Below are 12,946 nucleotides of genomic sequence, written 5' to 3'. Positions count from 1 at the left end.
TAACTAGATAACCCAGCTGAGGGGTATTGACGGTTGTGGACCACGGCCAGTCCTTTGATGGAGCGTTAGCCTGCATTCTGGAGCCTGGGTGACAATGAGTTTGGACTCTAGAATGCCAGCTCACACACTAGCCCATAGGAACAATGCTGAAATTGCTCAACATTTGGACAGATAAATCATATCAAATTATTTTCAAAATGTACTTGCTCGTTATGAATCAGCATTCTAGGGTAGGCTTAAAGCAACATTTGTCAGTTATCTTAAGTTATCTTAAAAATGTCCACTCTGGCCCCAATAGCAAGTGTAGAACCAATAAGCCTATAGCAACCGTAGACTCCAACAATAACAAAACATGATAAAATAGGCCTATAACCCATTAACCTCATATAAACTCACATGGATAAAAGTTTTTCTACAGTTTCACTTGACTTTACCAACATCCAGGCTTGCCTGCAACAGCTGACCAATCCTATTTTAGAAATGTGATTTTTCCCTGATCGTCGGTGTAGAGTCAGGGGTCCTGACTGTAGAGGGTAGGGTTTATTTGTGCAGGCTGTAGAGGCCAGTACCACACACTTTGACCATTAACTACCTAGGGTTACTGAGCAAACAGGCCAAATCAGTCCACTGTTGGTGTGGTCAGGGGGATGAGGCGCAGGGTGGCAATCACAGGGGCCATGCTGGGTTAACCTGCCTTCCACACCCGGACGACATTCACACAAACACACCACCCACGTGCTAAAAAAGTAAACCTACAAATTAGCCATCTGAATCTGGGGTGTATAGCTGTGTTAGCATTAGGTGTTGACACGTAGGCCTACATCTACAACCGGGCTACCACAGTAAGTAAGTTACCACAGACAATTTCTTTGAGAGTGCCGAGCTACTTTATGAAAGGAAGTAACACTAAATAAAGAAGTGTTTGAGCTCTCCCTTCTGTGCAGTATACAAAGGCCTTGGATCAAGGCTACATACACTATATACACAACAGTATGTGGACACCCTTTCAAATGTGTGGATTTGACTATTTCAGCCACATCCATTGCTGACAGATGTATAAAATCAAGCACACGTCCATGCAATCTCCATAGACAAACATTGACAGTATAATGGCCTTACTGAAGAGCTCTGTGACTTTCAACATGGCACTGTCATAGGATGCCACCTTTCCAACAAGTCAGTTCGTCAAATTTCTGCCCTGCTAGAGCTGCCCCGGTCAACTGTAAGTGCTGTTATTGTGACGTGGAAATGTCTAGGAGCAACAAAGGCTCAGCCGCAAGGTGGTAGGCCACACAAGCTCACAGAACGGGACCCCCGAGTGCTGAAGCGCGTAGCGCGTAAAAATTGTCTGTCCTCTGGACTCTGGAGCAGTGGAAACGCGTTCTCTGGAGTGAGGAATCACACTACCTGCCCCAATGCATAGTGCCATCTTTAAAGTTTGGTGGAGGAGGAATAATGGCCTGGGGCTGTTATTCCAGTGAAGGGAAACCTTAACGCTACAGCATACAATGACATTCTAGATGATTCTGTGCTTCTAACTTTGTGGCAACAGTTTGGGAAATGCCCTTTCCTGTTTCAGCATGACAATGCCCCCAGGCACAAAGCAAGGTCCATACAGAAATGGTTTGTCGAGATCTGTGTGGAAGAACTTGACTGGCCTGCACAGAGCCCCGACCTCAACCACACCTTCGGGATTAATTGGAATGCTGACTGCGAGCCATGCCTAATTGCCCAACATCAGTGCCCGACTTCACTAATGCTCTTTTGGCTGAATGGAAGCAAGTCCCCGCCCCAATGTTCCAACATCTAGTGGAAAGCCTTCCCAGAAGAGTGGAGGCTGTTATAGCAGCAAAGAGGGGACCAACTCCTTATTAATGCCAATGATTTTGGAATGAGATGTTCGACAAGCAGGTGTCCACATACTTTTGGTAATATAGTGTATCTTAGCAATGGTATCAGGTCTACATGTTGATTCATGTTGATTTCTCTCACCCAGATGAAGTTCACTGTCAAGATTCCATTGATACACCTTATACATCCGATGCCAAAGATGCCCCGGGTGCTGCACCGGGTGCTGCACCCACAGACGCCCCGGGTGCTGCACCCACAGACGCCCCGGGTGCTGCACCCACAGACGCCCCGGGTGCTGCACCCACAGACGCCCCGGGTGCTGCACCCACAGACGCCCCGGGTGCTGCACCCACAGACGCCCCGGGTGCTGCACCCACAGACGCAACAGGTAAGATCTTAATAAGATCCCTGACCAAAGTCCACATCAAAGCTTTGAAGTCAGTAGTTAGGCCTATATGCTATATCCAAGGAGAGGACAATGGATTATGATTTTAAGATTGGCTCTCACTATGCCTATTAAAATTCTAGGAGCATAATATTGATAGAAGTAGAGACTTTGTATAGCTCTGGATAATGAATATAGGGTAGAGTAATGAGTATAATACCTTTCCATTAACCATTGGTCAATCATCTATAAGTGAATTACATTCCACCCATTCGTAATGCATTTAATGACACTTATAACCTCAGCAGAGCTAGTAGGCCTAGTGCTCAGAGTTCTAACTATCACACTGCTCTGCCGGTTTAGGAGTCACAGCCCTCGCAGACAACACTCAAGGTACTGATGCTTATTATTATTTTATCTGATAGTCCTCTTACTTCTTGTTCTTCATTTCCTTCTCTCTATTTAAAGAAAATAGAACTAGATACTAATTATGTTGATAAAAAAAGATGTTGCTAAAACCGAACATAACTCGTCCCCAATAACAGTCTTCCTCCCAAATGAACTTCAATCCACTTGACCATACGTTTGGTCACTTCCCTTTCACAACTGTCGGTTTGTTATTATACGTTGTCCTGTCCACCTGTCCAGTCTGTTCATCTCTACCGGTACCTGTTGCATGTTTGTTTGTTTTCTTCTTCACTTCCATTGTCTTCCATCAGGTGACTGGGCTAGGATAGGTCAAAAACTAGGGTTGTGATGGGGCATGTGGGTGGGATTGTGAGGATTCCGGAGGGTGGTCAAGGGGACTGGGTATTCGGAGCTGCATGATTTCAATAAAATTGATTTAAAAAACAGGTACTGATGCCACCATCGAACCCCAAGCCCCTGTAGACGACAAAGCCACTACCGTCGCTAACTCCACAGCTGACAACACTGCTGGGACCAGTACTCCAGTACCAGACCAGGACACTGCCTTCACCTCCATGGTGCCAGAGCATGACCCCTTAGCCACAGGTGACACCTCTGGCACCACAGCTGGACCTGGTGTTGACACACAGGGCACTGAAGCTACTGATGACCCGGGTGCACCTGTTGTGCTACTGGGGCATCAGGCCCCTGTTTTTGTTCTTGTGAGTAATACTCAACTACATCATGGTGGGGAATGCCTTCAATGCATTTAGATGCTGTATCATATTAACATGCTAAAAGAAGGCTCAAGACAGTACATTTCTTTCAAATTCCCTGTATCATAAGTCAATGTAAAGGGGCTGCTGCCTATATACATAGACTTAAAATCACTGGCCACTTTAATAAATGGAACACTAGTCTCTTTAATAATGTTTACGTATCTTGCATTACTCATCTCATATGTATATACTGTATTCTATACTATTCTACTGTATCTTAGTCTATGCCACTCTGACATTGCTCAGATATACCATATATTTATATATTCTTAATTTCATTCCATTGTGTGTATTGGGTATATGTTGTGTAATGCGTTAGATATTACTGCACTGCCGGAGCTAGAAGCACAAGCACTTCGCTACAACATCTGCTAAACACATGTATGTGACCAATAACATCTGCTAATCACATGTATGTGACCAATAACATCTGCTAACCACATGTATGTGACCAATAACATCTGCTAATCACATGTATGTGACCAATAACATCTGCTAATCACATGTATGTGACCAATAACATCTGCTAATCACATGTATGTGACCAATAACATTTGATTTGATTTGAGGGAATGTAGCAGATGATTAGTGAATGGAGAGATACGTTTACAAAACTGATGTCAATTACTGAGTGAAAGCTTTATGCCGTCTCTGTCTCTGCAGCCCATTGTTGAGTGTGTGGACAAGGAGGCAGTGAAGGACAAGGACACAGTCAAGGTGGAGCTTTCTTCAGAAACTAGCTGTGTGAGTATCGACATGTTTTACTGTTATTATGAAATACATCCTTATGGACTTTTCCCATGCCCTATTAGCCTCTGTGGTGTACCACCCGACCCAGGTCTTATCTGTTACAATACAGGATAGTCTAAGCCATTAACAAGGGTATCTCTTGTACAGTTACCCTCCCCCATCCTCTACCAGTGTATACTGTGCTGTACTCTTTTCCCAACCACAACACTAACAGAGATATCAGCCTGTACCAACCAGCTACCTGTGAGACCGACATACAGACAGAGATAGACAGACAGGAGGAAAAAGTTGGGGCCCCTTACCCCTCAACCCTGGTGCCACATTCCTTTATACCCTGGCCCTTATCTGGCTCCCAGCACCTTGGCCCGGGAGGAAGTCTCTGTTTCATTCCACTTAGCCACGGGAAGATTAATACATCTCAAACTGCTCGTTGGAAATATGGGGCCTGATAAAGGCAGATGTTTTCTCAGATATTCTTTAGCCGTTCTAAATCATCCGTCCATCTGTCGTCATAGGAGATAAATGAGAAGGAGGACTGATGTCTCCTTCCTGGACGCCTCTGTGGGTTGTAGGGGTCTAAGGTCAGTGGAAGAATAGTAGGGGTGTAGCATGAGTCGCTGGCAACTGACTAGGTATTCCCCTTTCCCTTTCCATAAAACGAGATCCACTTCAAAGAAGAGGAACATCTTTCAATGAGAAAAGTAATGTAATGTGGTCTCAAACAAATGTGCCCTGTAAATTCCCATGAGAAGCAGTCCCTTTATCGGAAGAACCAGTCAACACTCCCTATAAATAGCAGCACCTAATAATAACACAATTATTATAAAGAACAGACACATTAGTCTTACTCAAATGTCAATAAAAAACAGCCCTCTCGCAGACCTAGAAATAGAAATGCAGACATGGAGTCGTGGTTTAAGAGTGAGGCGCGACGGAGAAGGGTGACATCTTACGAGTTCCAACCCGACTTTGCTATTTAGTGACTTTTTCGTGTTTTATCTATACTTTTTTGTACAGAAAGTTCATACTATTGTGATAGTATGTGATAATGACATACAGGTGTGTGAACAGGTGATCAGAATTCAGGCGATTGGGATCTGGAGAGTGAGTTGCGTTCAGGGGATCTATGTGTTTGAGAGTGTGAGCTGGAAAGTGGGTTGGAAGTGAGTTGCGTTCAGATCTACGTGTTTGAGAGTGTGAGTTGGAAGCAGACGTTACACCTACAGTAACCTTTAACACTCTGCAAGTCTACTGTGAAGCATCTGAGAGGTATCAACACTACAGAGAGGGAGAGAATGCCGAGAGAGAGCATAGTGTACATTTGTGGGAAAGCAGCAGACGGCTGCTGCTTCAAATACTGGCGTCATTGTGTGTTTGGTGATGTTCAGATGAGGATTGACATGCCCTGCTTAGGACACCACCAACACAGTCTGAGCAGCCAAGTTCCTTATAGTCACTGTACAACAGGGCATGCCAAAAGACTGTAGGGACCCCCGTCTGTCTGTGAGAACAAACAGATTAGAAATCAGTGTTGTGGTTTTAACACATTATAAATAATTGTATGTTTTATAGTTCAAATAGTGAGCAAAACGATATGATCTTTAATCTGAAATGTTTTTCCCATAGTCAGTGACCAAGAGAATCATGGAGGATTCAGCCTGGTGCACAGGAGACTGCAACCTTAAACTGTTCCAGGAGGAGAACTCTAACACACTGGTTTTGACACGCGCTAATGGTAGATTTACCTGTATTGTCTTAAGTACTATAATGTGTTCGATTTATTTTATTTATTTTTTTGTGGGGGGGGCTTTGAATATTTGAATGATAAGAGTATTTGATTATTGGAATTTGAAAGGTGCCTTTTTCACAACTGCCATTTGTCTCTCCCCTAACAGGTGGAGTCAAAGAATTGTCAGAGAGCCTGAACAGCCATGACATCAAGGGCCAGGTATGATCCCTGTTAGCACTAGAGATGGAGTGTTCAATACTGTATTTATTCATGTTATACTATCTTTTATACACGACTCTGAATGTACTGTGACACGAGTGCCATGACGGCTTTAGTTAGTTGTTTCATAGCAACCGCAATAGCAATTTGTTTATAGGAGAGACAGAGAGAGTATAAAGAACCAAACGGGGAAGGGAAACACAAGGGGAAGGGAAACCCCACTTCCAAATCACTTTGATTTAATATAAAACCCGGGAGTGAACAGTCCCGTCACCAGGGTGAGGAATCTCCCCCAGCTTCCCAGAGTTCCCTTCACCCCAATGACGTCTCTACCAACTGACACAGCCCTGTGATCACAACACTGGCGAGAGTCCCTCCTCCCCCCTCTCTCTGTGATGTTGTCTTGTCCTGTGTATCCCTGTCTAGGTTACAAACTCTACCTTGGTCCCCTCCTAGATACAGTTATTGAGCCCATTCACTTTAATCACTTGAACAGCCATATTGAAATGTGCCTGAACTAATCATGTCAACTTCTTGTCACTCATTGTCATGCCAATGAGTGAGGCTAAGGTTAAGACTGTTATTGCTATCATTATTGTCATGCCATGTTTCCAATTGGCTCATTCATCCCACCTTCTCTCCCCTGTAACTATTCCCCAGGTCGTTGCTGTGAATGAGAATGTGTTCAGTCAACTTACCTGGTAAAATAAGGGTTAAAAAAAAAATACAATCAGCAATGGAGTTCAATTGGCAAGAGATCTGGTGGGATCTAGGTTAGCACATTGGCTAGCTAGCAAGCAATCCTAGATTCATGAGCAGAGTAGCTAACTGCATGTCTTTTATTTTTGGAAAAATGTATTTGCTGCATTGCCGCTGACTAGCAAGGTCACCAATTCATTGCCGCTGGCTAGCAAGGTCACCGATTCATTGCCGCTGGCTATCAAGGTCACCAATTTAAAAACTGTCCATGTCTTCATAATGTACACCTTACTGAATTCACAATTAGTTTAGCTTTACATCTACACTGCTGATGACAAGATTGTGTACGAAGCTAACATCCCTGCAAGCAAGCAAAAAAATCTACCGTCTATCTCGTAAATGTCTCCTTCTTTGACTGCTTTCAGCATCCGTCTTCATCTGCCAATCTTTTTTAGTTAGCTAGCTAACTTGTTGGTGGCACATTTTGCAAGTTTCTGGTCCATCTACCCACCACTCTTTGAAAGGCAACTTTTCCTGCGAAATCCAATATGGCTGCCAACTGATAAAAGCCTTTTCACTTCTTTAGATGTTCTGTGTTTTTTGTATGTTTGAAAGTCTAACGGAAAAATAAGTTAAATATAACAGATTTGCAGTAGGGTCACTATGATTATATAACTCAGTATTAACCAGTCATCTCTGTCTCTCTATTTATTTATTTATTTATCGTTTGTTCGTTCTCTTTCTCGTTTGTTCATTCTCTTTCTCATTTGTTCGTTCTCTCGATTTCTTTTTATCTCTGTAGCTGGGTGTGGTGGAGGCAGCTCCTCAGTGGGGTAAACACTCTTCCACCGTGCTGGTGTCTCTGCTCATCACTGGCCTGCTGCTGGCTGCTGCCCTCATCGGAGGCTACTGTCTGAAGAAACACTGCAGACACAACGCCAAGGGCATGAGGCTGGTCAGTCATCGTTGTTAGGCTATTTACTTAGTCAAATCAAATCAAATTTGTCACTTGCGCCGACTACAACAGGTGTAGACCTTACAGTGAAATGCTTACTTACAGGCTCTAACCAATAGTGCAAAAAAGGTGTTAGGTGAACAATAGGTAAGTAAAGAAATAAAATAACAGTAAAAAGACAGGCTATATACAGTAGCGATGCTACATACAGACACCGGTTAGTCAGGCTGATTGAGGTAGTACAGTATGTACACGTAGGGCTATTCACCTATTTACTGTTGTGGTTGACCGTTGTTTCAATGCATCTAGATTCTAGTTGCAATATGTAGGCTACCCTAGATCTCATTCGTGTATGACCTTAGGGTGGTACCCATTAGTTGTACTGTATTGTATTGCAGCACTGATTAACCTTGAGCATAGGCCAGATGTGCCCTATCCCCTTAGCTGCAGCTCCACCGGGTTAAGTTGTCAATGATTTGATGTAGATGGTACACTGTACAGCTAATGGTGTAATGGAGTTTTTAGCATTGTGTGATTTCAAACAATGTTTTCACTGACCTGTGTTCCATTAATTCAACATGCAAAGCTCGGTGCTTTCAATAAAATTGTACATTCCCCAAAAATATAATACACACATTTTTGCAGGCAGGTTTTTCTGTTTCATGATATTTCTAACACTGATACAAATCAAAATGGGAAAATAATCAAAACACTTTATTTTAGAGGAATTGTTGCCAGCCTTGTAATTTGGAAAGTTCTGGCAAACTGTCACAGAGGAACTTAAAAAAAAAAAAATGAAATAAATGATCTAGGCAAGTCAGTTAAGAACAAATTCTTATTTACAATGACGGCCTACACCGGCCAAACCTGGACGACGCTGGGCCAATTGTGCGCTGCTCTTTGGGACTCCCAATCACAGCCGGTTGTGATACAGCCTGGATTCGAACCAGGGTGTCTGTAGTGACTCCTCTAGCACTGAGATGCCGTGTCTTAGACCGATGCACCACTCGGGAGAACTTACAGCAACACTGTGAGTTCCAGCAGCACACGCCCTATATAATGAGATCTATACAGCTGTGTATGTGCGTGCAATGGTTTCATCTCCTTGCCAAAGAGCTACAGCTGTTTTTTTTAAGACCACTGAGGTCACATGATAAAGACCATCACCTGGTATGTGCCTTAGAGAGAAACCCAGAGAGTAGAGCCATATTGCGGACGTCACTGCTTTACTTCAGTCACTACTGGAGCTCAAACCCAACTGCAGCTCAACTCCTCTAAGGGTTTTTGATACTTAGAATCTAATTATCACTGGAATAGATTGTAACATTCAAAATTGGTGGTGTGTACTGTATACAGTAGCATATTGTTAAATATATCCATCCATGTTTGTTTGTAATAGTCCAGCAGCATGTTATGTTGATCGTGTTTGTGTTTGCCCAGGCTGAGGATGCGTACCCAGTGGATGAGGAGAACCAGGGGAACACCCTGGTGTCTGTGGCTCCTCTCAACCCCCTGGAGACCCGGGAGAAGCCTGCTAACGGTGATTCCCAAGAGGCCGCCAAGACCCAGCCCCCTCCCACCAACGGCCACTCCACCACCAACTTGGCAGACACAGAGCTGTGAAGACCCCCCTAGAACCCTTGGAGAAGAAGGAAACTTACCCCCCACCCCTCCAACACCAACCCTTCCCCTCAGAACACGGCAGAACTCCAGCGACCCCATCCTACAGTGGACATCAAGGACGAAAACTGCCCCTCATAACCCCAATAACCCCCACATAAACACTCCTTCAGACTCTCCATGTCCCCCACTTCGGCTACATACAACTCCATGGTAAAGACAGATAAGATTGATGATGATAAGGCTTGATACTAATGTGAATGATGATGATAATAATGATGCCGAGGGCTGTATCCCTGTCCCTTGGATGCTTTCGTCATTCAGGCCTGGAGGTTGGGCCGAGGCAGGACTGGGTGGGGAGGGAGGGTTTTACGTTGTTAATCCCCACTGGCTCCAGGACGGCAGCTGGGGTCCCATCAACCACGTCATCTGCCCTGCCTGCACGTCATCAGGTTTAAAGCTTCCTTCCAAAAATCCGTTAACCATAAATAGAAGCAAAGCTTCACGTTCAATTCAAATTTGTCCTTAGACCTTAGTTGATCGCAAAAAAAAACTAACATCCTTAAATCTGTTTACAAAGTTCTGAGTGGAATAAAGGAGCGCTCTGAGCTTGTTTGTTCATCTTTGTGCATGCTTGTGTGTTTGTGCTTGTTTTTTGTGTATGGGTGTGTATTTGAGCTAGCAATTTTGTGTGTGCGCAAGACTGTCTGCGTGCGTGTTTTTGCGTGTGTGCGCCAGCTATACATTTATTTTTTTTTCTCAATTTTGTAAAACGAGTAGACAAGGTGATGGCTTAGGGAGTTAGGTCCCCTAGTAGTGGCGAGAAGATGGGTCCTCTTTTGGTGCTTAATCTCACTGCCAATCTGTAGGAGATGAAGCAGGAAATATTTCTCCCCTTCATTACTGCAAGCTGAACCCTGATCAGCCAATGATCTGACAGGAGGTAGAAAAAGAAGATCCACACAGTGTCACCATGGCAACTGCTGAAAACCATACCAGAATGATTTGTATAATGTCTGGGGCACAGTGTAGTGTATATAAAGAGGTCAGGTGTTCCAATCCTTTAAAATAAATCAGTATTATGATATTTTCAAGACCTTTTGTAATGGTATAGAATTAGACACTTAATACATACAGTATTATATTGAACAATGTTATATAATATGCTTCTGTTATATCATGTTTTTGTGACTCGTGTACTCACACTTGCTTTGTTCTAAGCCACAGAAATCATTTTCACCAGCTTGCCATGCAGACATAATGTATAGGAAGGAGTGATCACACACAGAAAGTACTTGCAGCTTCTTTTTGTTTAATTTTAAGTCATATGAATTCTGAGGTTAAGGTATTGTTTGGGTCTCTTTTAGTGTGTCTGAAACATGTCTTTAGCCTAGTTGCCCATATACGCAGGTAGCCTAGTGGTTAGAGTGTTGGGCCAGTAACCGAAAGGTTGCTAGATTGAATCCCCGAGCTGACAAGGTAAAAATATGTCGTTCTGCCCCTGAACAAGGCAGTTAAGCCACTGTTCCTAGGCCGTCATTGTAAATAAGAAATTTGTTCTTAACTGACTTGCCTAGTTAAATAAATAAAAAATATATACATGTTGCTCAATGCTTGGCAATACATTTTAGCAGAACTGCATTTAAAACACAGCCCAATCTATTGTTTAAAAGTACACTCGGCATGCATAGCAGGGTGATTTCTTGTTTATAGACCTCTACAAGTAGATGAATCCATATAGTCTACCCTTAAAATCAGGAACTAAGGGGAATATTACAATTTCCATTATGCATAACATTACATCACTGTTTTTGTTTTATCTAACTGGAGGAATTTGCCATTTAAAAAAAACATTTGAGCACATAAGTGTTACCTTACTTTCATTTCTACTTTTCAGAAATGTTCTATATTTTTAACATCCCAAAATTACTTTTTTAATTCTACTAGCATCCTAAAGTTCAAGATAGGAATCAAGTTTGGAAAATAAAATAATGTTTTTATAAATGGACATTTTCATCTAATTCCCAGGGTAAAGAAAAAAGTTGTAGGCCTCTTAACCATAACTACATGTATCCACTGGATACCCTCAGTTGACTTCACTCGGTCTGTCGTCTGCTGTGTTGGAGGGAATGTTGTTGTCTGCTGTGTTGGAGGGAATGTTGTCGTCTGCTGTGTTGGAGGGAATGTTGTCGTCTGCTGTGTTGGAGGGAATGTTGTCGTCTGCTGTGTTGGAGGGAATGTTGTCGTCTGCTGTGTTGGAGGGAATGTTGTCGTCTGCTGTGTTGGAGGGAATGTTGTCGTCTGCTGTGTTGGAGGGAATGTTGTCGTCTGCTGTGTTGGAGGGAATGTTGTCGTCTGCTGTGTTGGAGGGAATGTTGTCGTCTGCTGTGTTGGAGGGAATGTTGTCGTCTGCTGTGTTGGAGGGAATGTTGTCGTCTGCTGTGTTGGAGGGAATGTTGTCGTCTGCTGTGTTGGAGGGAATGTACAGTCGTGGCCAAAAGTTGAGAATGACACAAATATTAATTTTCAAAGTCTGCTGCCTCAGTTTGTATGATGGCAATTTGCACATACTCCAGAATGTTATGAAGAGTGATCAGATTAATTGCAATTAATTTCAGTCCCTCTTTGCCATGCAAATGAACTAAATCCCCCCAAAAACATTTCCACTGCATTTCAGCCCTGCCACAAAAGGACCAGCTGACATCATGTCAGTGATTCTCTCGTTAACACAGGTGTGAGTGTTGACGAGGACAAGGCTGGAGATCACACTGCCATGCTGATTGAGTTTGAATAACAGACTGGAAGCTTCAAAAGGAGGGTGGTGCTTGGAATCATTGTTCTTCCTCTGTCAAACATGGTTACATGCAAGGAAACACGTGCAGTCATCATTGCTTTGCACAAAAAGGGCTTCACAGGCAAGGATATTGCTGCCAGTAAGATTGCACCTAAATCAAACATTATCGGATCATCAAGAACTTCAAGGAGAGCGGTTCAATTGTTGTGAAGAAGGCTTCAGGGCGCCCAAGAAAGTCCAGCAAACGCCAGGACCGTTTCCTAAAGTTGATTCAGCTGCGGGATCGGGGCACCACCAGTACAGAGCTTGCTCAGGAATGGCAGCAGGCAGGTGTGAGTGCATCTGCACGCACAGTGAGGCGAAGACTTTTGGAGGATGGCCTGGTGTCAAGAAGGGCAGCAAAGAAGCCACTTCTCTCCGGGAAAAACATCAGGGACAGACTGATATTCTGCAAAAGGTACAGGGATTGGACTGCTGAGGACTGGGGTAAAGTCATTTTCTCTGATGAATCCCCTTTCCGATTGTTTGGGGCATTCGGAAAAAAGCTTGTCCGGAGAAGACACTGAGGCAGCAGACTTTGTGAAAATTAATATTTGTGTCATTCTCAAAACTTTTGGCCACGACTGTATACAGGCAAGGTTATGGCTGGGGGAATTTTTTTTTTTTTAAGCTCAACACCGCTGTAAATCCCATACAGCCAATAAGGTCACACAGCTGGTTTGCATAAGCAGTAGTAATGACATCACTTCACACAGTT

The 12,946-nt window shown here is 43.4% G+C and overlaps 1 protein-coding gene across 1 annotated transcript in view; it reads left to right on the top strand.

The window, feature by feature from the left end:
- Positions 1-10,872, top strand: part of LOC120060668 (endoglucanase-like) — a 30,151-nt gene extending 19,279 nt beyond the window's left edge. The window contains exons 2-9 of the mRNA XM_039010060.1: positions 1,997-2,239; positions 2,600-2,629; positions 3,092-3,366; positions 4,087-4,167; positions 5,800-5,908; positions 6,069-6,121; positions 7,623-7,775; positions 9,216-10,872. Of these exons, the coding sequence (XP_038865988.1) occupies positions 1,997-2,239; positions 2,600-2,629; positions 3,092-3,366; positions 4,087-4,167; positions 5,800-5,908; positions 6,069-6,121; positions 7,623-7,775; positions 9,216-9,398 (1,127 nt within the window). The 3' untranslated portion in view covers positions 9,399-10,872. The remainder of the gene's footprint in view (positions 1-1,996; positions 2,240-2,599; positions 2,630-3,091; positions 3,367-4,086; positions 4,168-5,799; positions 5,909-6,068; positions 6,122-7,622; positions 7,776-9,215) is intronic.
- Positions 10,873-12,946: the final 2,074 nt, after the last annotated feature.

Source organism: Salvelinus namaycush, chromosome 16, assembly GCF_016432855.1.
Source record: "Salvelinus namaycush isolate Seneca chromosome 16, SaNama_1.0, whole genome shotgun sequence".
Classification (NCBI taxonomy): Eukaryota; Metazoa; Chordata; class Actinopteri; order Salmoniformes; family Salmonidae; genus Salvelinus; species Salvelinus namaycush.
Note: the sequence above shows the minus strand (reverse complement) of the source record. Positions and strands in the feature narration are given on the sequence as shown.